Raw genomic sequence first — 26374 nt, forward strand, 5'->3', positions numbered from 1 at the left:
GCCTGCGCGTCCGGAGCCTGTGCTCCGCAACGGGAGAGGCCACAACAGTGAGAGGCCCACAAAAATTATAACTTTTCTACATCTACTTTGAAAGTACTCTGGGTATTCAATCACTCAACAAATATTTACCGAGCACCTACAATGTGCTATACACTGCAGCTAGAGCAGTGAACGAAACTGCCAGAAATTCCTGCCCTCATGAAACTTTCATCTAGTGAAGGAGACAGAAAAACAAAAAGAAGTAAAATGGTATGTTAGATGGTAGTAAGAGAAAAATAATGGCCAGAAGATATATTTTAATGTTATCAAAGCTATTTGCAAGCATTAAATTTTGTATTCTTGGGAATTTCAGCAACTAATAATTTATGTAAGCCACTTAAATACTGTACAATAAATGCTAGCTAATGGAAAACACAGTACTTCAATCCACAGTGATTTCCAACTGGAAATCAAAAAATGTTTAAATGTTGACAACTCTTTTTTTTTTTTTTTTTTTGCCATACCTCACAGCTTGCAGGATCTTCGTTCCCCCACCAGGAATTGAACCCATGCCCTTGGGGTCTAAACCACTGGACCACCAGGGAATTCCCAAATGTCGACAACTCTTTACGAGAAAACAATATATTCCCTTCATCAATCTTGATATAAAGTATATATGTACATTTTGAGCTTATATAAAACATTTATTTATATAAAACATTTATTCTAAAAATGTAAAATGATACACCTCCTACCTTGATGCACCAAATGCTGTACATGTGAAATACAGCTGTCTAGTTTCAAATGGTATTAGAAAAGGACACTTGCTTGTTAATTGTTCACACCAGTCTGGCAGAGCCCCACTTGCCAATGCCAATGGTTCCTGCAAATTAACAAATAACAATGTCTTAAAGCAATTATGCAAAAAGACAAAAAGGAGTCAGTTCTTAACAGGAGAGATGGCATGAGGTAGAAAAGGAAGGAGAGGCAATACATTCAGAGTCCAACAGATTGAAGAGTTCAACTATCTGGTTTTATTACCTCAATCTGCTGCAAAATTTTTGTTGTGATTTTTTTGCTAGTGAATTCATCTGGTGGAAAAGTAAACTGAGGCTGCTCATCACCTTCTGTAAAAGTAATAAAATTAATAAAAATATAAACTGACTTGCTTTTAAAAATGCCACAGAAATGAAACAAGGCTTCTTACAGACCTTCTTGGGATATTCTTGAATAAGGGTCACTTGCAACTATATACAGAATACGCAGAAGCTGAAGGACATCTTCTACTCCACAAGCATTCTGTCCATTGCCTGCTTTGGCCTGAGGTTGTTCTTTTGTCAAATTAAGAATATCACTAGTTTGAAGAGTAGAAATGGCCCCCTGGTTTAACCCAGACTTTGTTCCATGCTCACAAAAATCCTAAAGAAACAATTAGGAAAACTAGCCATTAATCATTTTCAAGAAAAGCAATATATCATCCTATTAGTATTAATGTGAAAAGGCTGGAATTCTTCAAAGAATTGCCTTCTTTTAAAATAAAAACAGTATCACCCAAGTCAAAGCTTAACCAAGCTTTGTTCTAAACCAACAAAATTCTCAAAATATAACCACTAAAAGCCACAGTTAAAACTATGTATTTAGATCCAATGCCACAAACCATATTTGAAATTTTAGCATTGGCATATTAACAATATTAATTCAACTTCTTTTTTTTAGTATGTCCCAATGAACTGCTCTTCCTCAAGAATATTTTAAAAGCTGCAAAGCAGGGGCTTCCCTGGTGGTGCAGTGGTTGACAGCCCGCCTGCCGATGCAGGGGACGCGGGTTCGTGCCCTGGTCCAGGATGATCCCACATGCCGCGGAGCGGCTGGGCCTGTGTGCCATGGCCGCTGGGCCTGCGCGTCTGGAGCCTGTGCTCCACAACGGGAGAGGCCACAACAGTGAGAGGCCCGTGTACCGCAAAAAAAAAAACAAAAAAAACAAAAAACTGCAAAGCAGAAAGCCATTCCCAATCAAAATAGTGTTTTGATGCCAATATATACCTTATATGCAGCTATGAGCTGAGAACAATTTCTGTTTTTCCTAATACTTTTATTAGTGCCAGTTAATTTCCAGTGGCGCAGGAAAGCGGCGTCTGCATTCTTCTGCAGGTAGGTTATCAAGTCATTCTTTGGTAATTCATCAGTGCCAAGATACTGTTCCACATGCTCTATAGACCAACAACCCTACAATAGGAAAAACGAAATGTTGGCCTTTCCTGATTATAAAGTCTATGCTATTTCACATGCATTACATAAGGTAGCTTTAAGATCATGCATTTAACCTAATCTAAAGAATCCCATGTTGCTGATTTCTCCCTTAATTGTTCAATCGAAACACAGGGTTAGTTTTTCTTTGCTTTTCTTTTTCTTTTACTAAGTAGCCAAGAGCAAGACTCATTTCCTAAAAATAACTTACCATTTTTCCATTTTCCTTTTCTTTGTCAGAATCCTTCATTTCTCTGTACATAATTCTAAATATGAAGATATTATTCAAGTTAATTCATAAATCAAATGATTTGTGGTAATTTCTAATAAGCCTTCAATTCTTTAAAAACATGTATGAATGAGGACATTCATTAGCTATATGCTTACATGAAATACTGAACTCGGAGAATTTATAAGAAAAAATATTAATTTGTTAAACATAGGGAATAGCAGAAATCATATTCCTGAAAAAGTTATGGTTTATAAATTGAGCATTATTAAGAAGAAAGCATATATCAAACCTAGAACTTTTAAAGATATAAAGTAATATGCCATATTTTATATTATAACTTTCATACATTGTTGTAAAAATAAAAGATGTGTTTGCATCTGTGTCTAGATGGAAAGATGGATAAGAATAACAAGGACCAAGAGGCAGTTGAGATACAATTTTATATTCCAATAAAAACTGAAGGATGAGAATGCCATGAAGACCTTCTGTTCTATCTCAAAAAGACCTAGATTACTTTACTGGACATTATATAAGATTATCAGTGATGTTAAGAGAACATCAGAAAAATAAACTAAGAAAAGTGAAGTTACATAGGATGACTATGATATAATTATTTATAATATTAAATTATTTATATTATTAAATAACAAATATTATTATAGGTAATACTTACTGAGCACCCTCTATATCTCATACAGTACTGAATCTACATATATTAATTCATTGATTCCTCACAACCACTTTCATTTTACAGATTAGAAAACGAGGTACTAAAATGTTAAATAAATTTGCCCAAGGTCATTGATAATTATTTACTGAATGAATAAATGAATGAACAAAGAGAGGCAGGTTTAACTCACAGACCCCAAAGCAAATAACAGAAAATATTTACTACTTCATACACAATCCCAGTCAAAAAGTTCAACAATTATTATATAAGGAGCTAGTCTAGATTATTTCTAAAGTTCCTCCCAGTTGTAAGCTTTAACCTTTCTCCATCAGGAGTCAGAAATGCTCTTATCTGTTCCTGTAAACCAAGAGAACTAAATCTTTTCTGTTCCTATAATACAAAATATAGAAAATATTTCTTGGCTCATACACTATGAAAATATCTACTTAAAACATTAAGTTAAAATCTCTTACGTGTATGTTGGCTCCCAAATACGCCTAAGTTTATCTGATTTCACATTGCCGTTACACGACAACTGAAGCAATTTCTGTACATAGTAAAAGATGGTTGATCTGAAATTAGTGAGTGGTAATTCAACTTCACGAGTTGTTCCAAGACCTGTTACTTTCAAAGTGAGGGCTAATCGAGGTGATGGAGTACATTCAACTTCTTCCAAGAGCTCTGAATGAGGTGTTCCTAAAAATATGGAAGATATGAAAAACAATTACACTAAAATAAGCAGTCCAGAAATAGCACGGCACCAAGAGACAGGTTACATGAAATCTAAACGTTTCAGCCATATATCAGCTAAAGATGTCAGCTACTTAAGATTCTCCTGGGGACTTCCCTGGTGGCAGAGTGGTTAAGAATCCACCTGCCAATGCAGGGGACACGGGTTCGAGCCCTGGTCCCTGGTCAGGGAAGATCCCACATGCTGTGGAGCAACTAAGCCCATGCGCCACAACTGCTGAGCCTGAGCTCTAGGGCCCGCAAGCCACAACTACTGAAGCCCACATGCCTAGAGCCCGTGCTCCACAACAAGAGAAGCCACCGCAACTAGAAGCCTGCGCACCACGCCCCAGCTCGCTGCAACTAGAGAAAGCCCCCGTGCAGCAATGAAGACCCAATGCAGCCCAAAATAAATAAATAAATTTATTTATTTATTTTGGGCTGCATTGGGTCTTCATTGCTGCACGGGGGCTTTCTCTAGTTGCAGCGAGCTGGGGCGTGGTGCGCAGGCTTCTAGTTGCGGTGGCTTCTCTTGTTGTGGAGCACGGGCTCTAGGCATGTGGGCTTCAGTAGTTGTGGCTTGCGGGCCCTAGAGCTCAGGCTCAGCAGTTGTGGCGCATGGGCTTAGTTGCTCCACAGCATGTGGGATCTTCCCTGACCAGGGACCAGGGCTCGAACCCGTGTCCCCTGCATTGGCAGGTGGATTCTTAACCACTCTGCCACCAGGGAAGTCCCCAGGAGAATCTTAAGTAGCTGACATCTTTAGCTGATATATGGCTGAAACGTTTAGATTTCATGTAACCTGTCTCTTGGTGCCGTGCTATTTCTGGACTGCTTATTTTAGTGTAATTGTTTTTCATATCTTCCATATTTTTAGGAACACCTCATTCAGAGCTCTTGGAAGAAGTTGAATGTACTCCATCACCTCGATTAGCCCTCACTTTGAAAGTAACAGGTCTTGGAACAACTCGTGAAGTTGAATTACCACTCACTAATTTCAGATCAACCATCTTTTACTATGTACAGAAATTGCTTCAGTTGTCGTGTAACGGCAATGTGAAATCAGATAAACTTAGGCGTATTTGGGAGCCAACATACACGTAAGAGATTTTAACTTAATGTTTTAAGTAGATATTTTCATAGTGTATGAGCCAAGAAATATTTTCTATATTTTGTATTATAGGAACAGAAAAGATTTAGTTCTCTTGGTTTACAGGAACAGATAAGAGCATTTCTGACTCCTGATGGAGAAAGGTTAAAGCTTACAACTGGGAGGAACTTTAGAAATAATCTAGACTAGCTCCTTATATAATAATTGTTGAACTTTTTGACTGGGATTGTGTATGAAGTAGTAAATATTTTCTGTTATTTGCTTTGGGGTCTGTGAGTTAAACCTGCCTCTCTTTGTTCATTCATTTATTCATTCAGTAAATAATTATCAATGACCTTGGGCAAATTTATTTAACATTTTAGTACCTCGTTTTCTAATCTGTAAAATGAAAGTGGTTGTGAGGAATCAATGAATTAATATATGTAGATTCAGTACTGTATGAGATATAGAGGGTGCTCAGTAAGTAATGAAGGCACTGGTGATTACATTGGGCTCGCCCAGAAAAAGAGGATAATTTCTCCATCTCAAGATTCTTTAATCACAACTACAAAGTCTCTTTTCTCATGTTAAGGTGACATATTCACAGATTCTAGAGGTTAGGACCTACATATCTTTGGGAGGGGGCCATTAGTGTGCCTACCACACCCAAAATAGAGTTGTAAGAGATGGAGCTGGCACTCAGGCTGACTGACTCTGGAGGCCATAACTAAAACCACTATATAGCTTTTCAAAGTAAAAGCAACATGGGAGTAATGCTTAGCAATTTTGATCCAGTAGAAAACAGAATACAAATTATCTACCTTTAAATGAGTCCTTGCTTTAAAATTTATACAAATGTAAAACACAGTATGTTTTTAAAATACTATAATTTTATAGCCAAGACGTGGAAACAACCTAAATGTCTATGGACAGATGAATGGATAAAGATGTGGTGTGTATGTGTGTGTGTATATATATATATACATATATATATATACACACACACACACACATACATACACAACGGAATACTACTCAGCCATAAAAAAGAACGGAATCATGCCATTTGTAGCAACATGGATGCAACTAGAGATTATCATACTAAGTGAAGTAAGTCAGAAAGAGAAAAATACCACATGGTATCACTTATATGTGGAATCTAAAATATGGCACAAAGGAACCTACCTACAAAACAGAAACAGACTCACAGACACAGGGAACAGACTTGTGGTTGCCAAGGGGGAGCTGGCGGGGGAGGGAAGGACTGGGAGTTTAGGATTAGCAGATGTAAACTATTATGTATAGGATGGATAAACAACAAGGGCCTACTGTATAGCACAACTGCTGAGCCTGAGCTCTAGGGCCCGCAAGCCACAACTACTGAAGCCCACATGCCTAGAGCCCGTGCTCCACAACAAGAGAAGCCACCGCAACTAGAAGCCTGCGCACCACGCCCCAGCTCGCTGCAACTAGAGAAAGCCCCCGTGCAGCAATGAAGACCCAATGCAGCCCAAAATAAATAAATAAATTTATTTATTTATATATTTAAAAAACCCCTATAGCTAATGTCAATCTTAAAAAAAAAAAAAAAAAAAGGATTCTCCTGGCCTCAATATTTTTGTTTTTTTAAAATGGGAAGAATACAATTAGGTTAAAGACAGTGTACTAGAGAAGAATTTATACATATATGAATCTCTAGTTTTTATTAGAATACACATGAGAATTGTATATTTCAGAACATTTTATTGTTATGAATGAGAAAACTAAAATTATTAATAATACTACATACAGAGAAAACCACATACTCGGTTAAAGACCTATCAACCTTTTGCTTACATTGAATGAGTCTGTTACGAGGTAAACACACACACACAGACACACACACACACAAATACAATTAGTTTCATACGTATTTAGTGATGTACTCTCTTTTTTTATTAATCTCAGGAATCTTTTCCTCATATCATGATATAGTTTTATAAAGTATTGTTTCATACACTGCATGACATCCCATTGTACTTTAACTGAACCATATCCGTTATTAGACATAATGAAGGTCATTTCCAATTTTTAAAAAATACTTCTGTAGTCATCTGAGTGCAGAGCTAATACTTCTATAGTACCAATCTGTAGTAGTAAAAATATGAAATATATTGCTAAAGAACTCTATCAAAAATCTGTACCTATTTATACTCCCTAGAATAAGTTTTCCTTTTTGAAGGGACCTTGGAACATCCTGATTCATACACATTCTCACAATCATACTACATCATATACCTCACATTATACTATAAACTGCACTTATATTCATATTTAACACAGGTATCTTTTTATCAAGTAAAAAGTACATTCCACAGTAACATTTAAGTCTTCTTGAAGGATAATACACTGCTTACAATAGCTGACATTTATTGAGACACACATCAGGTACCATGCTAGACACTTTACATATCTCACCTCATTTAAACCTTTTAACTACCTTGTCAAACAAGGACTTTATTTTCCCCATATAAGAGATGAGGAAAGCCAGGCTTACACAGATTAGGGGATTTGCCCAGTGTATTAGTTTCCTATTGCTGCTATAACAAATTACCACAACTGAGTGGTTTAAAACAACACAAATGTATTATGTTGTAATTCTAGAGGCCAGAAATCTAAAATGGGTTGGGCAAGGCTTTGTTCCTTTTGGAGGCTCTAGGGAAGAATCCATTTCCTTGCCTTTTCTAGCATCCAGAGTCTTCCCATGTTCCTTGACTCATGGCCCCTCATCACTGTGATTGCTGCTTCCTGTTGTCAAATCTCCTCTGACTCTGACCCTCCTGTTTCTCTCTTATGAAGGCACTGGTGATTACATTGGGCTCGCCCAGAAAAAGAGGATAATTTTGTGTGTGTATATATATATATACATATATATATATACACACACACACACACATACATACACAACGGAATACTACTCAGCCATAAAAAAGAATGAAATAATGCCATTTGTGGGCTCACCCAGAAAAAGAGGATAATTTCTCCATCTCAAGATTCTTTAATCACATCTACAAAGTCTCTTTTCTCATGTTAAGGTGACATATTCACAGATTCTAGAGGTTAGGACCTACATATCTTTGGGAGGGGGCCATTAGTGTGCCTACCACACCCAAAATAGAGTTGTAAGAGATGGAGCTGGCACTCAGGCTGACTGACTCTGGAGGCCATAACTAAAACCACTATATAGCTTTTCAAAGTAAAAGCAACATGGGAGTAATGCTTAGCAATTTTGATCCAGTAGAAAACAGAATACAAATTATCTACCTTTAAATGAGTCCTTGCTTTAAAATTTATACAAATGTAAAACACAGTATGTTTTTAAAATACTATAATTTTATAGCCAAGACGTGGAAACAACCTAAATGTCTATGGACAGATGAATGGATAAAGATGTGGTGTGTATGTGTGTGTGTATATATATATATACATATATATATATACACACACACACACACATACATACACAACGGAATACTACTCAACCATAAAAAAGAATGAAATAATGCCATTTGCAGCAACATGGACAGACCTAGAGATTATCATAGTAGGTGAAGTAAGTCTGACAGAGAAAGACAAATACTGTATGATATCAGTTATAATGTGGAATCTACAATGTGATACAAATGAACTTATTTATGAAACAGAAACAGACTCACAAATACAGAAAACAAACTTATGGTTACCAAAGAGGAAAGGTGGTGGGGGAGGGATAAATTAGGAGTTTGGGATTAGCAGATACAAACTACTACATATAAAATATATAAACAACAAGGTCCTACTGTATAGCACAGGGAACTATATTCAATATCCCATAATAAACCATAATGGAAAGAATATGGAAAAGAATACATATATGTATAACTGGATCACTGTGCTGTAAACCAGAAACTAACACAACATTGTAAATCAACTATACTTCAATAAAAAATAAAATAAAATAAAATACTGTAATTTACTCCTTTTGAAAAAATCTGTATTTTTTTCAAGGACGCCTGGCTGATATATAGTTTCTCCTGAAACCTTTTGCTTATAACCTGCATATACAAGTAGTACCTTACTTTTTTAAACTATACAGTACTACTTTATTTGGTACCTATTAAAATTAAATCACAAAAGCTAAAATATAGTATACCTGGGGGTGGAATTTCTAGATCAGTTGTCTGCTGGACATTAGTACGACCAGGTCTAGGATCAAAAGCAGGAACCAAAGCTGAAAACTGCCGCTTTAGTACATAATCATCATCCCATGTTCTCCTGCGTCCCCCTTTAGTTTCATACTCTTCTTCTTCCTATTAAAATAAAATTCCACGTACAAACATTAAAAGGTAAAACTCTTCACTATTGCTAAGGTGATATGCTATCTATAAAATAAGGTATATGTCAAATACTTCTCTCTATAGGTATTACATGTCCTTATTCAACCATATTTCTTAAGCACAATACGAGCCAAACATGTAGATACATAAATTTTGTAATGATTTAAGTTTATAAAAAGTAAGTCGCTGTATGGTTAAAATTTCAAGTCACACATCTGGTAATAAAGCTAAATGAAAAGTCAAAAAAAGATAAGTAGCTTTAGTGATGGTTACACAAATTTACACATGTGATAAAATGACAAAGAACCATACACACACATTGGACCAATGCCAGCTTCCTGGTTTTGATACTGTACTCTAATTATGTAAGATGTAACCACTGGAAGAAACTGGACAAAGGGCACACAAGACCCTTAGATCTTTGCAACTTCCTGTGAACGTATAATTATTTTTAAATAGCCTGGTTTTTTTTAAAAAGTGTAAACTGTATTACATACTGAATTACATACAAAACAGATACAGTACTTGCAAGTTGCTTTAAATTACTATGGGGCAAATAGTTCAAACAAGTTCGACAAAGTGTTGATCTGTCAAATGATGGGTTCTTGGGGATTCATTGCACTATCCTTTCTACTTCTAGCATGTTTGAAAAATTCCATAATAAAAGATTTTCTAAGGAACATTTTCTCCTCTCCTTTACTTTTTGTATCAACAAAAAAGAGATCAATGAATTGTAAATATTGTAAATGTCTGATGTAACAATTTTTAAATAATAATTATCTATATACTTAAATGTACACATATAGACCCCTCATATTTTGAACACTTAACTGAAATTAACCTTTATAACAAATCAAACTGACATTTGACAGCTCTGGAACCAGAATGTCTGGGTTTTTATCCTGGATCCAAAACTTCTATGTGTGATCTTTAGTAATCATGAGGCAGGAGATACATGGGCTCCAGGCTGGACACTTACAACTAGCCTCCTATTTGTACTTCCTGAGACAGGAGATACGTGGGCTTCAAGGTTAGATATTTAAAACCAGCCTCCAGTTTGTAATTCAAAATAGAAATCACAACAGAAACAGGGTAAATATCCAGGCTTTGTCTCCTGAGGACACTCTAAGATAACAGTCACAGCAGGGACAGAGGGGGGCTAATCCCTGATTGAGTAAAGATCAAGAGGTCACATATTTCCCATCCTTGGGGTGAGGGAGACACTGCACATGCGCAGAAAGGCCCCTTGGGGGTCAAAAAGGAGGTGGCACCACCCCATAATATGTGATGCCAAGGCCCCCCATAGGCCTATGGGCTGGAATCCATCTTGGAAAAACGTAGTGCACAAGGGCTTCCCTGGTGGCGCAGTGGTTGAGAATCCGCCTGCCGATGCAGGGGACACGGGTTCGTGCCCCGGTCTGGGAAGATCCCACATGCTGCGGAGCAGCTGGGCCCGTGAGCCATGGCCGCTGAGCCTGCACATCCGGAGCCTGTGCTCCGCAACAGGAGAGGGCACAACAGTGAGAGGCCCGCGTACCGCAAAATAAATAAATAAATAAATAACGTAGCGCATACATGTTGGAGAGGGCCCTAGGGCAGGTCAGGTGTGGAAACAGAAACCAGGTAATTGGCTAAGGATAAACAAAGACCCGGAAGAACTGCCCTATATAAATGACTTAACTCCCTCTTTACTACCCTCCTCATTAGGGGGGACGCCCACACCCTGTCTCTCCAGGTGTACATCTCTGCCTTGCTTCTGTCTTAATAAAACAAACTATTTCTCTGTGTTCTCTCCCACTTGTCGTGCTGTGTCTCTAATAATAAACTTTGTACCTGTTTTTACAGTTTTTGCCTCCTTAAGAAATGCATTTTTCAATGGGGGCAAGAGCCAGGGAAAATTTGCTTCTAGCTTCTAGCCCCTGCTGGTCTTGTGGCTAGGATTCCTGGTTTTCATCCAGGCTACCCAGGTTCAACTCCTGGGCAGGGAACTAAGACCTTGCTTCAAGTCACGGCTCACTGCTGCCTCTCCAAGGTCAATCACTTCACCTGAAAATTGGGACTAATAATAACCTCAAAGGGTTGTTGAAAGGACCAAATTAGTTAATATACATAAACAGTGCCTAGCACGGAATTAATGATAAATGTTAGTTAATAGACTAATACTTCTATTACTCTACTATGAAAACTTAGAAAATAGCTATTAACCATCTTAGTATATGTTTACTGCCACCCAAAGGCCAAGATGAGCAGGTTTCAAGTAAGAAATTCCTGTATGCATTATGGTAGAGCAATCATGGACTCTATCTGGAATATGGAACCCAAGCAGTTGGGCACGTTTCTTTTTGTTAACTCTATTTAGTAGCTTCCTGCCCTCAACCTGCCCCTGCTGTCTATTTTTCTAGGCATTTTAGTTGGTGCTTTACTGTGAAAAGGGAAAAAAATACACTGTAGAGAAGGTAAACATGAAGATATTACCTGCTCCCCAATAGGTCGGCTCCCCGCTCCAGCTGGGACCTGTGGTAGCTGTGAGGTGACAGCATGGTGTGTTACATCAGAGCGGGAGCCAGCTCGACGCTGCAGGGATGGACGTCTCAGAATCTGATACAGAAAATGTAAAGAGACATGTCTAATTATCTGACCCATATATATCCCTATTCAGCCTTAACCTGAACTATAAACCTATATTACCAGAACTGTCATTAGAAAACTTCATATTCATTAGCCATGTACAGAAAAGTTACAAAGTGAATGTTTTAAATTCATCATGCATCATACACTAACCTTCACAAGAAATGTGCTAATATTCTATATGTTTTCTAAGCAAGATATACTAAAAGCATTTTTTGGAGTTCTCCACCCCACTATAACTCAACTTACGAAAAAACATGTTTTAATCTAGTAACATTTTATAAAGGGAAATAAAAATTATACAAGAAGTTAAAATAAAAGGCATTTTTAGGCAATAGTTCAATTTGAAGACAATCATAGTTATCAAACACTAAGATTTCTGGATCATACTGCCTAAGCTTGGGTCCTACTTTTCTAGTTAACTCTAAATAATAAGGGCAAATTATGTTTTCTACGTCTCTGTCTCATAGGTCTGTGTAAGGACTGATGAGATAACATGCATATACTGCTTACAAAACAGTAGGTACCCAAAATTTCTAAATATAACTATTGTGGAAGAACCATGAAAATTATATTCTTTAGGATTAGTGCAGTTCTTCACACTTTAAAACCTGTGAAAACATCAGATGTGACATTGTAGTGTTTTTCAACTATGACCAATTTATTTTCTTTCAAAAAATGTCATAAATGCTCAGATTAAAAGTGCTTTTCTTAATTAACCACATTTTTCATACTGGTGCCATATTGCTTGCTTCAAAGTTTAACCAGGACTTTGCTTTTCCTCTCTTCATTTCAATTATTAACATCCTGTCTTAGATGAGAGAATGGGGGACTCTCTACCATAACCTCCTCGTATTCTTGGTCCTCCTGATTGTCATCTTCATTTTCATCATCTTCTTCATCTGGCTCCGGCAAGTCCTCATCATCATCTAGCTCAGCTAGCAGAGTACTGGCACGGCAGCTATCAAGGAAATCTAGAAAACAAAGCCAATGATCTTCCTCTTAACAGAATTAACAAAGCATAACAAAGTAACTTTGCGTACTGATTTTATAATACAAAGGTAAAATTCCAAAGGGACAAGTATAAAGGCCACATCTAGTACTGCCACTCTTCTACCACCACACATAAAGGATGAGTAACAATAGTAAATAGTCACAAGCATGGCAGAAAACAACATGGGATAAAGGATGGTCATAAACTAAATCTGTATCTACAAAATCATTTTTAAAAAAGTCAACAATATGGGGTATGTTAAAAAATAAAAACAATCCTATCATTATTCTCTGCACAAGTCACAGGAAACATAAAACGGTGGAAAGAGAACACTGGAATCATTCGCTCTGTCAACAATTATCTGTTGAGTACCTACTATGTGCCAAGAATTCCATTAGCCACCAGGTATATGCAGTTGTAAACAAAATAGACATGGTCTGAGCCCCCATGGAGCTTACAGGGCAGAGAGGCATTTAAAGGTAAACAAATGAATACATAAATATAAACTGTGAAAGATCTTACGAGGGAAAAGAACAGAATCAAGTCGATCAGAGAGACCTGAGTTTATCTATGTGACTGGGGAAATTACTTAATGATAATGACTACTTAAAGATAATGCCTATTTACTATGGAATAATGTTAGGTACCATCTTTCATATTATGCAAATTATCTAGCACATAAAAAAGTTCAATAAACTTGAATCCCTTTTGTCTCCCTCCTTAGGATCTTTTCCCTTCACCCTTCAGTAAAGATAAGGTCAAATTTACATTGCCCCACATAATGAAGATGCTGAGAAGCTGTTCCCCACAGGAACTGAAAACAAAAAGAGGAATAATGGGTCTAAAACAAGGTAAGTTTTTACTGGATCTGGAATTTAAAAAACTTCTATGGATAAGAAGACAGTATAGTAGTATATACTCTATATTCCAAAAGAACATCCAGAAAACAATTTATAATTATTTAGTAGAAACTTGCATTTGCAAATTTTGAACCAAATATAATTTTTTAAGTCTAATAATTATATAGGACTAAAAATTCAATGCCTTTTACTGTGACTTGCCATTGCTTATAAGACATATTCTGATTTCAGAATATTCACAGCTAAATTGGCAACACTTTTTCCTTAGTGATATAAGATAATCTTATAATTAATGGCATCTTTTTTTTTTTTTTTTTTGTGGTATGCGGGCCTCCCTCTGTTGTGGCCTCTCCCGCTCCGGACGCGCAGGCTCAGCGGCCATGGCTCACGGGCCCAGCCGCTCCGTGGCATGTGGGATCCTCCCAGACCGGGGCGCGAACCCGGTTCCCCTGCATTGGCAGGCGGACGCGCAACCACTGCGCCACCAGGGAAGCCCCTAATGGCATCTTAAATTTGATGAAATATATTACCCCTAACATACGTAAAGTGCCATCCTGCAATTTAGGTAGTGGTCCTCATGAACATGATGTGGTAGTATACAAAATAAATCAATTCCACTTTCTGGTTTATTTTTAAAGGAAAAAAAAAATATATGTATATATAAATTCCACCTCCTATATGTTACAATTCACTGAAGTCAGAGGTTTAACTCATCTTCCCTTTTTTTATCAGAGTATAAGAATATTATATATACATATATTTTCAAAAAGCTCCTTATTTTATACATTTGACCATATGACAGATCAAATCATGTCCCTCAAAGTTTGCATATATAGAAATTATTTTATAAGGCAGATGTTACTCTGATCCTTCATATAGCAGCACTCTCAAAGAGTCCTCCAGTTTTAGAAACATAGAAAAGGAAATTTTAATCACCAAAGAATAATTTTTAAAAGGCAACCAGTAGCCCTAACTCTTCAATATTCTTTCCCACTAGCATACCCACAACTTTCTTAACCTTCACATGATTTAGAACTAAAGCTTAAAGTTAACATATTAACAGGGAGAAGCAGAAGGCCTCCATGAGAAAAACCAAAGTAGAAAAGTTTATTCAGTGAATTTATAATACTTTGGTGTAACAATCATCATCATTTTGCTATATACGTATTTAATAGCTAAAGTAGAAACAGAGAAATGTAATGCTTTTCCTAAAACCACAGAACATCAAATGCAATTCTTGGCTTGGAATAGGAGAGGTCACAGTCTCAGAAAAGAAGAGGAAAACATATTAAAATGATGTATACGTAAAATAGTACTTAAAATATATCTTCACATAAATTTTCTTTTATTTTAAATTAACAAAAGTAATTTTGAAAAAAGAACAGGTGATCAAGGATGTATGATAAAAGGTATTCTAAAACAATAGGAATTTACCCTAAGGAAATACACAAAAATACAATTCAAGGATGCTCATTTATAACAGTGTTGATGGTAATGAAAAGCTGTAGCTTAAATATCCAAAATGGGGGATGTATTAAATAACGATCATACAAACAGAGGAATATTTGGCAGCCATTTCATATGTTGTAGAAACTCATCGAACAATATGAAAATATTTCACAATGTACTCAGTGAAAAGAGCTGTCTGCAAAGGATAGAATCCCTTTTTGTTTAAAAAAACAAAAACCAAAAGAACATATATATCAAATGATATGTATTAAATGACAACATTGGTTGTCTCTGGAAGGTACGAACTAGATGAGCTTATCTGCTTCTATATTTCCTTTCTATAAAAAGTTTTACTTTTCTAATAAGATAAAATAAGATGATCAGAAACATATTTTAATTGAATCAAATGGTTTTATCACTGACTACATACCTTGGAAGCTATAATAATGTATAAAACCCACTAAGGAAAAATTAATTCATCTGAAAAAAATTCAAATATTACCTAAATAAAGAATAATTTCCAAAAGACTTAGGTAATAGTTGTGATATTGTGATTTACAATAAAATAAATTTGGTCTTCTCCTCTGTTCTAGGCACTGAGTTCCTAAAACTCTTGGAATTTCCTAAGAGATAAGAGCAATAGAGGTGTCTTTTGTTATTCATAACCAGAGTTGTTTTAATGAGATTTTAAAAAGCCCTTAGGTAATCTAAGGATGGAGCTGGTTGTTAGTGAAACCAACCACAAGTAGAGGGTTGGAACTTTCATCCCACCCCTTAGACCTCCGAGGAGAGGAGCTGGAGACTGAGTCACCAATGGCCAGTAATTTAATTAATGGTGCCTAAATCATGAAGCCTCCAAAATAACCCCCAAAAGGCTGGGGTTCAGAAAGCTTCCAGGTTGGTGGACATGAACACACTGACAGGCCAGGAGGGTCCCTAAACTCCATGGGGACAGAAGTTCCTGTGCTTGGGACCCTTCCAGACTTCACCCTATGCATCTCATCCACCTGGCTGTTCTGAGTTATATATCTTTTTTTTTTTTTTTTGCCGAACCACGCGGCTTGTGGGATCTTCGTTCCCCGACCAGGTATCGAACCCCGAGCCTCAGCAGTGGAAGCACGGAGTCCTAACCACTGGACCACCAGGGAATTCCCTATATATCCTTTTTATAATAAACCAGTAACCCAGTAAATACAATGTTTTCCTGAGTCCTGTGAGCCACTCTAGCAAATTAATCCAACCCAAGGATGGGATCATGGAAACTTCCAATTTATAGCCAGTCAGTCAGAAGCACAGATGACAACCTGGACTTGTGATTAGTGTTGTGGAACTAAGACTTTAACCTGCGGGATCTGATACTATCTCCAGGTAGGCAGGTAGTGTCAGAATTGAGTTAAATTTTAAGACATTGAGCTGATGTGGGAAAACTTCACACACATCTGGTGCTAACAACATGCCAGAAGTGAAGCATTCTATGAGTAGAGTATTAAAAGTATAGGAGACACACAGGAGTGTTTTCCCTCCTACATTACAACGTACAGGAACTATCAATTTACAAAGCTAATTAATCTATCACACTTCTTTCTTCTCTGATAAAGGTATCAAATATCTCTGTTATTATGGTTCTTCTAATAAAACTTCACTAGTGACAAAAGGCAAAAAAAGGATGACACACAAAAAGTTCCTAGACGTCTATTTACAATCAGATAATTTCTTAACAGTCCTGCATATCACTGTGAGTTTTTTCATCATATATGAAGCTGCCATATTTGTAAGAAGAGAGAATTATCCTTTTCTAATCAAAGGTTAAAAATAAGCAAGGAGAAAAATGTAATAAAAGCGTCGCTATACAAATATCTAAATATTGTAAACTATAACTTACCATATAAGGAATATTCTGCTTCCTGACCTGTGTCACTCTCACTGGAGGTTGATGTGAGGCTGGTGGTCAAAGTATTACTTAATGACTGACCTACTGATAAAGCTGTTGTTGCTGTAGCTACATTGCTGCTGCTAGTGACACTGGATGTTGACATAGTCACTGTTGATGTAGTACCAGGTGTGGTCAAATTAGGGAAACTCTGAGCACCCATAAGAGGAGAAGCTAAAGATAAAAATGAAGCAAATTAGTACAAAAAGGGAGGATTATATAAACCTTAGAAAAACTACGTTGTATATTTAGGAAAAAGAATGAGGTCATGAAACACCAATTATTAAAAGGCTGAAAAGCAACAACTTTGGGAACCCAACTGAAATCCAACTAAAAATTCTTATTTTTATAGCATTATTATTTTTCAAAATGTTAAGCCTAGCTTTTTAAATAAGTGAAACAGGCAATGAAATAACTCCCAATGTTATTTTCCAAGGGAATTACTTTGACCCATTGGTAGCTTTAATTAGAATTAAAAACTTTCAGAAGCTAATATCAATTCAGGACCTAAGTAAAAGCTATGCCAGTATTACGCTCTGATTTCAATTGATTTTGATGATATTTAATAGTCATCTATTTCCTCTTGCAACCATACTTAACAATTTATCGCAGAGGAGTGAAAAACAGAAGTGTTATTATTTAGCATAAGAGGTTCTTTATCACACCTGATCAGAATTCTTAAAATATCACAATTCTACAGAACTTAACCTCATATTCCTGAAGTGCTAAATTTGACACAGTTGTATCTAACATGGTTAATGATCTAGTTAAAGAGTGAAGCCAGAATCCACTTGAACAGATCCTACTTTGCATCCCTCAGAGTGGAAAAAGCATTGGGTTCCATAAGGAAAAGCTCACTTACTTGCTGTGCTCATCACATTCCTCCCCAAAGTATTAGTGTTGTTATCACTGCTGCTTCGGCTTAGATTCATGTTGTTCGTGGCATTAGTCCGTGCTATGTTTGCCACTCTCCTTACAAAACTCTCCAAGCTAGATGTTTCTCTTGAGGACAGGTTAGGAACACTTGCACTAGAGCTCATAGGGGCCCCAGCAGCTAACAAAGAACTCACTGACAGTCTGTTACTTGCTGAAGAGCTAAGGGGCCGTTGTGAAGCTGCTTCTTTATTAGTTAACTCAGATACTGAACTAACATCAGGAGAACTAACACTAACAATTCCCATGGATATTGCACCAGACTCCCCAGGAGCACGAACAGAACTATCAGGGCCTAACTTTCTTTCAGCATTTTCACTTCCCATTTCCGTTGTTAAGGTGCTGGTACTTGCACTGGAAGATGACCCTACTTCTGTTTGAGGGACGTTTTCAGCAGATGAAAGAACAACAATTGGTTCATGGACATCAGCTCCTGAAACTATACTGTGTTCCATTACAATTTCTGATCTCCGTTCCGTTTTGGTCGAACCCAAGCTGATGTCGCTGCTACTGGCCACGCTACACACAGAACTGCTGCTTCCTTTTCTACTTGAGGAGCCTGCAGCAGCAGATGTCTTGTCTGGACAGTTGTTTTTCACCAAGCTGCTCCATGATTGCGTTGTGCCTGAAACAGTGGATGAAACAGGTTTGGGTGATGCCACTGTATCAGGGTCGTACCCTGGTGCAAGCTTGAGGTCAAATTTTCCTTCTGCGCCCATACGGTAAGAGTTTGAGCCACCAGCATCCCAGGTGACATCAATCCAGCCTGGAAAGGGACAGGAGTTTGTGAGACCCAGCAGGAAGCAGATAGGAGCGTGTCAGACAGTAGCTCCACAATATGGGATCAGCTTTTCATCAGTGCTGCACTTCTCTGAATTTCTAGTCATCTAAGGTCTGCTAACTAAAATTAAATCCTTCCTTCTATTTCTCTTATTTCTGAACTGTTTGTTCTGGTGATACTTAATGTAAGGGTCATGTTTACATCTATTGGGGTATCTTTTAAGGGGAAGAACTATTAAAAATTGTAAAAAGACTGATAAAAATGGTAAAATATGCAACCTCAGCAAGTATAGATGAAATCGAAGTAAAAGCTTTTTCAGTTGCTAAATATGATTATGTGGTCAAATGTTATTTATAGAAAAAAGTGCTGGCTTAACCATTAACTTCTAAGTTTGGGCTAAATCCTATAATTGACAGACAAAATATTCATATATCACTGTAGAAATTCTAGGTTACTACAGTTCAAATAACACTAAGTTAGCATTTCGGTTGTGTTCTCAAAGTTCAGTGGTTATTTGGTTCTCTTATGATTAAGTTTAATAAATTTGAATAAGCATAGAAAATTCTAAAACCAAAATTTTAAAAGTATGCTAGGCTCTTTTATTAGATAGAACCTATATGATAAGGCTAATAATGTGAAAAGAACTAATGAGCATAACAATATTAAATCTATGTTTACTTATGCTTGGAAAATGATACTTATTCTTTTTTAAAAATGGTAGTTAACTTCCAGAAACAAAACAAATTGCCTATTAGAAAGAAAATTAATAGAAATTTTACAATCTTATTTTAGTGCTATAAGCTAACTACTTCAGAGGAAAAAAACACATAAAAGTATTTATTTTTGTAAAGTGCTAAGTCTTTATAAAGTTTAAATAAAAGTACTTTACCCATACACACACATACTCCCGTGCATGCACACATGCACGCACACACATGCCAAGTTCATATATGTTTACGATGAGGCTCAGAGGGGTTTAAGTAATACTGAATTACCTGTGGGCATTATCTGCATACAAGTTGTTTGAGAGGAAACTGACTGCCCCAAATCTACATAATCTAGTTTAGATGACATTTCAATTGCCTCAATTTATTCTGTATGCTGAAATAACCTCTGAAGAACCAACATTTAACTATCTCTTCTGCAACATGGAAAAGCGTGAGAAAAGGAAAAGTTCAAAAACATATCCCAATCCCAAATAAAAATTACATTTGTATTGTATTAACTGGTCCCCAAATATACTGATAACTTATTTCATAGTACTTATCAAAATCTGTAACTGTAAATTTATCTGTTTTACCCAGAAAGCATAGGGTCATACTTTTTTGTTGACCATTGCGTATCTGAAGTCTAACGAAGTACCTTTACATAGTAGGCACTCATATTTGTGGAATAAATTAAAAAATGGATATTCCTACCAACACAAAGATTCTTTAGAAAGGAAAGAGATTTAATTGATATAGGATAGAAAAATAACTCAAAACTGTAAACCATTCATATTATGCTTGAGAATGTGTTTAAACTGATCACTCAGAAAGGGTACATACACACTATCCATAAGTGTAAAGATACAAAACTCTGAACTCCTCTTATACTCAAAAGATAGATAAAAAGATAGAATTAGTAATAACTAGCCATTATTAGAAATGGTTAGCTTAAGTATTTGAAAGTTAAGAACCCTCTATGGCATAAGGGTTTTAAGGTATGACTTCGCTACATTTGTCAAATCAGTAAAATAAGCCTTTCTTACATGCTAAATTCTGAAATTAAGATTCAGTTGCTTCACTTGACTCCCGCCCAAGAAAAATACACTGGATTCACATATCTCTAACTAGCTCACACGCTTAAAAGTCAAATAATTTAGGGGGAATAGACTGTTAACTAAGTATCATTAAGATGCCTAAAAACAAGAACATTGGAAATTTCTGAGTTGAATGGGACTATTATTATTCAGCTATTATTTTTTTAATGAATTTTGGCAGCTACGTACATGCTCACTCACTATAAACCTGCTATCATGACAGTGATCTGCAGTTAGGGTATGACTATACAGAAATGCATTTAGTAATGTAATTTAAGGAACAGAATCTTAAGCGTAATAAAACCAAAAATAGTTTAAGTAAATAAATGCCTTTATCACATAGTTAAGATATCAAATGTTAGTCATTCTCCTAAGCATTGTCACTTTTATTATGACTCGTTCAATATTTGGTATAAGTTGAGAATATGAACATTTTACTCTTCTTTTTTTTTTTAATGCTAGGCAAAATTCGTAAGAACCCACTACTGGTTAGGCAAATTATCCACTAATAAGTGAGTCTTTTAAGTTATAAAAAAAAAAACTAGCCACTATAGTTGCTTCTGGGAGTTAACAGCAATTTCAGTGGGTATGGACTTCCTTAAAATCTACAGAATCAAAAGTTAAAAATGAACTTGATTTTAAACAATAACCTTACCCCAAAGAAAAACTGGTAGACTGAGAAACACTGTGAAATATCTTATAATTAACTAATAAATGAAAAGGCTACAATTTCTGTTCTATGCTTTACTGAAAAATATTTAACTATAAATGTTAAAGCTTTTTCTTCTATGTGACTCATAATTGAACAAAAAATTCTGCCCTGATTCTTGTCAAGCCAACAAGATAAAGAAAAGCATAAGAAATTAAGATTAAAAATCAATGGAAACTTATGAATAATAAACTAAAAAAACACAAAAACAGCAGAAAATGTGTCTTTAGGGTATTCACCTTATACTAGCTTATTAATTACTTCAAAATATTAGCAATAAGTTTTGAGTCAAAACCTAAGAATTTAAAATTTTTCCTATTTCTAAATAAATGATTTTTCCCATTTTTAACATAAAACCAATAAATCAGTTCTTCTACTTAGTCCTGGAACATTTATTCAATTTATAAATTACCCCAAAGTAACAAAAGAAAAATATTTTGTTATTTAAATACTCGATTTCTACACTACAAATGCTAAGCACCTACTCACCATTATGCAGTTCTCCTGTGACGGTGCCTTCTCCCTGTGGGCTGCCATCCTGATCCCGCCATTTCCAATCAAGGCCTCTGATCACACGAGCCCCTGGAACCATGTACTTCAGTACCTGGGAGCGTACTAGACGTCTCTGTCTTCTAAGGTTAGCTTCTGCTTCCTTAGCTGCTTTTCCTGTAAGGTAGAAATTACAGAAATATAAACAAAGTCGCTTTTTATAAATATAATTGTTTTACTAAGTTAGAAAAACCTACTCTCATCTCTTTACCTAGCTGATCTTCACATACTCCATTTACAGTGCCATAAAGTTCAAATCCAGATAGTGAGAGATAATGGGTTTGGCCACTAGCATTCTTCCCCATCTGTTTAATTCTCACATGTCGCCACCCTTGTTTCTCATCCTTTGGTGGATCAAGAGGCCAGGTGGCTGTTGACCTGTGAATGTGTTAGGGAAAATATTATGTAATGTTTTAAACATATGAAAAAGATGTTTAAGGTGGTGAAGATTTTGTTGCATAATAGAAAACTATATGAAAAGTAAACTAACTTTCATGTTCAGTCAACAGTTTGTTACACAAGAATCAAGAAATCAAAGGAGAAAAATAGCAGTAAAGAAAATAAATTAAAAATGAAATGTGTAAATGTATATTATTAATTTGACTCATAACACTAAATGACTTATGAATAATAAAATCCAAAGAAACAAGACAAGAAATTTTATGAATAACAATGTTTTTATGATGAAAAACATTTTTAAATTTTTGCAAAATTTTAAATGATATACTAAAATATTAACTTTAAAGCTTGAAAATATTACCTATTAATCCTAATGTTAAGAGGCTCCTTCCATATTACATCACATACAGAAAAGTAATTTAACTCTACACTCTACTCCTCAAATTGTGCCACAATGTACAATTAAACTTTATTAAAACTAAATTTTTTAGAAATATAATGCTGACTTTTTGTCCTTAAAAAATATATATATGATCAATATATAAAATTTAGGAAAACAGATACATAAAATAAGAAAAATCAATAGTCACTGTTAATTTGTCAAACATTCACATATACTATGTGAATAAATGAAGAGTTTAGTAAAAGTTAACGCCGTTTTTTTTTGGTTTTTATCATTGTGCTATATATACATACATACAGCTATATATCAACTTCTTTTTAAATAAGTAAGCTCAGCTTCTACTAATTTTTAAAGCATTTGATGGTTTTGACAAAGTCAGTATTTCAAAGTTTTAATACCTAAATTACAGTATCAACTGATATTTTTAGAAAGAAAATCTTGTTTCAGTATCTTACAAAAAAGAGAGCTCTAGGAGGATATAGTTATAAAAATAAACAAAGCTCTTTACTGAGTTTTCCAATTTACAAAGACTCCTCAACTAACCCTGGTTCATTGAGACTGCAGTCATCAACATGGGTATACAAAGAAGTCCAGTTCTGTCCATCTTTGGATACCTGGAAAACCCAATTTCTCAGTGCAGACCTTCCATAACCACGAGCATGACGAAGTGTATATGCTGATGGTACCACCCAGAGACCCAAATCTATGGCAAACCAGGCATTCTTATCATCATTGCTATGACAATTTAAAGCTGAATTGTCACGACTTAATATGTCTTCTAAGCGGCCATAAGGTAGATTTCTTCCTTCTGATGATGTTACTACTACAAGTCCATAAGCAGCTGGATTAACCCATTCATATGCAGTTCTACACAAAAACAAAGAAAATACTCTTAAGCAGTGTTAACAGTTAACACTATTAAAATAACTTCATTTGCTCAGACTAGCTTTTTTCCACATAAAATTATATTAATTAAGAAAAATTCTACATTTAACAATTTAGGTATTTTTTTCTTCATAAAGAGTAATTTGGATGGTCTTAAATTTAACCTAAAAGACGAAATTCCTAAAACTGCAGGATACTCAGGTGGTTAATTTTATTCTACTACCTAGAATTCTTTTTCCAGGTGAATGCTTTCAACCTACATTAAAAAATGACTTACTTGGCATTTGTCCCAATCCAGTAAATGATTCCATTTTCATCAAAATCATGCTGGTGCCGAAATATAAAATTTTGACCTTCTCTTAATTTTCGAACAAAAACAAATGAAGATCGGTCAAAATCATACCACTGCTTTGCTACCTAACCAAAGAAAATATGGAAGACACCTTAATTATGATATTTTGAAATGCACTGCCCATTTGGTTCCTATCCCTTTAACGTGAATTATTTTATAATCAATATTCCTTTAAGAATATTTGAAAAAGAAAAAAAAACCCAGAAAATTCCATAATCATAGCACCCCACTATTAATATCAGATAGTATTTCTTTAGTCTATTATTTCAATAGATAGAATAAAACAAAGTCTTGATCAAACTTTACAAAAACATTTTTCTCTTATCAGTCTGTATATATTATGATAGCTATATAATATTCAAATTAATGGAAGTAATTACCAACTCGATATTCCTTTATTGATTAGCATTAAGGTTTTGTTCACTATTTGAGTATTACAAATAACTATAATAGGCATCTTTATGAAGACACCATTTAGAGTGTATAAAGATTATTTTCTAAACTGGAATTACTAGGTCACACTCTATTACTGTAACTCTGGAAAAATACTTGCCAAACCACTTTTCTAAAGGCCTAAACCACAGCAAAGAATGCTTATTTCACCATGCCCTTGCCAGAAACTCACCATTTTTAAGAGATACTGTTCTAGAGATTCAACTGTAGCTAAGGGTTCCATCTTCAACATCCTGCCAGTCCTGTCTATCAATGCAGTTTCACCAGGTGCACGTTCCAACCGAAATCTTAATCTTCTTGTAAGTATCTACACAGAAATGATCAAAATGCTTCAGAAAATATTCTGCTTTTTTTCTTAGAATTTTGAAAATGAAAAATGTTACATAATACAGCAATTGAGATTTATAAAGTATAACCATAAAGGAAGGATCAAAGTCTGTTTTCTATTAAATGTCTTTTTTAAAGAGGTCCACTGAATAATATTTTCAAGAAAGAAACAAGGTTTACTTAGAATTTCTAAACAACTTCAAACATACATGGTTTAAATAAAATTATTATAAAACACTTGACAGAAATATTAAAACCCCTAACTGATAACTTGCAATTTTCCAAGTAAGTTATAAAAAGTAGCTGATGGTTCTTTGAGAAGAGAAAAAAAATTGATAAACCATTAGCCAGACTCATCAAGAAAAAAAGGGAGAAGACTCAAATCAATAGAATTAGAAATGAAAAAGGAGAAGTAACAACAGACACTGCAGAAATACAAAAGATTATGAGAGATTACTACAAGCAACTGTATGTGAATAAAATGGACAACCTGGAAGAAATGGACAAATTCTTAGAAATGCACAAGCTGCCGAGACTGAACCAGGAAGAAATAGAAAATATGAACAGACCAATCACAAGCACTGAAATTGAAACTGTGATTAAAAATCTTCCAACACACAAAAGCCCAGGACCAGATGGCTTCACAGGCGAATTCTATCAAACATTTAGAGAAGAGTTAACATCTATCCTTCTCAAACTCTTCCAAAAGATAGCAGAGGGAGGAACACTCCCAAACTCATTCTATGAGGCCACCATCACCCTGATACCAAAACCAGACAAAGACGTCACAAAGAAAGAAAACTACAGGCCAATATCACTGATGAACATAGATGCAAAAATCCTCAATAAAATACTAGCAAACAGAATCCAACAGCACATTAAAAGGATCATACACCATGATCAAGTGGGGTTTATTCCAGGAATGCAAGGATTCTTCAATATATGCAAATCAATCAACGTGATACACCATATCAACAAACTGAAGGAGAAAAACCATATGATCATCTCAATAGATGCAGAGAAAGCTTATGACAAAATTGAACACCCATTTATGATAAAAACCCTGCAGAAAGTAGGCATAGAGGGAACTTTCCTCAACATAATAAAGGCCATATATGACAAAACTACAGCCAGCATTGTTCTCAATGGTGAAAAACTGAAACCATTTCCACTAAGATCAGGAACAAGACAAGGTTGCCCACTCTCACCACTCTTATTCAACATAGTTTTGGAAGTTCTAGCCACAGCAATCAGAGAAGAAAAAGAAATAAAAGGAATCCAAATCGGAAAAGAAGGAGTAAAGCTGTCAGTGTCTGCAGATGACATGATACTATACATAGAGAATCCTAAGGATGCTACCAGAAAACTACTGGAGCTAATCAATGAATTTGGTAAAGTAGCAGGATACAAAATTAATGCACAGAAATCTCTGGCATTCTTATACACTAATGATGAAAAAAATGAGGGTGAAATTAAGAAAATACTCCCATGTACCACTGCAACAAAGAAAATAAAATATCTAGGAATAAACCTACCTAAGGAGACAAAAGACCTATATGAAGAAAATTATAAGACACTGATGAAAGAAATTAAAGATGATACAAATAGATGGAGAGATA

General features: G+C 35.5%; 1 protein-coding gene across 6 annotated transcripts in view; it reads right to left on the reverse strand.

Moving 5' to 3' along the window:
- The window catches only part of HECTD1 (HECT domain E3 ubiquitin protein ligase 1), a 94077-nt gene that overhangs the window by 8300 nt on the left and 59403 nt on the right, over window positions 1–26374 (reverse strand). For 2 of the 6 annotated variants that reach the window (XM_024134158.3, XM_028495669.2), the window contains exons 20-35: window positions 24601–24735; window positions 23901–24040; window positions 23282–23605; window positions 22148–22314; window positions 21877–22053; window positions 18026–18862; window positions 17116–17337; window positions 12771–12904; window positions 11778–11900; window positions 9119–9275; window positions 3602–3824; window positions 2438–2492; window positions 2023–2205; window positions 1191–1398; window positions 1021–1106; window positions 735–862 (exon numbers count right to left, since the gene is read on the reverse strand). In XM_024134158.3, the coding sequence (XP_023989926.1) occupies window positions 735–862; window positions 1021–1106; window positions 1191–1398; window positions 2023–2205; window positions 2438–2492; window positions 3602–3824; window positions 9119–9275; window positions 11778–11900; window positions 12771–12904; window positions 17116–17337; window positions 18026–18862; window positions 21877–22053; window positions 22148–22314; window positions 23282–23605; window positions 23901–24040; window positions 24601–24735 (3299 nt within the window). The remainder of the gene's footprint in view (window positions 1–734; window positions 863–1020; window positions 1107–1190; window positions 1399–2022; window positions 2206–2437; window positions 2493–3601; window positions 3825–9118; window positions 9276–11777; window positions 11901–12770; window positions 12905–17115; window positions 17338–18025; window positions 18863–21876; window positions 22054–22147; window positions 22315–23281; window positions 23606–23900; window positions 24041–24600; window positions 24736–26374) is intronic. The other 4 variants (XM_024134161.3, XM_024134167.3, XM_028495670.2 and 1 more) reach the window with 4 other exon arrangements.

This window comes from Physeter macrocephalus, chromosome 11 (genome assembly GCF_002837175.3).
Source record: "Physeter macrocephalus isolate SW-GA chromosome 11, ASM283717v5, whole genome shotgun sequence".
Taxonomy (NCBI): Eukaryota; Metazoa; Chordata; class Mammalia; order Artiodactyla; family Physeteridae; genus Physeter; species Physeter macrocephalus.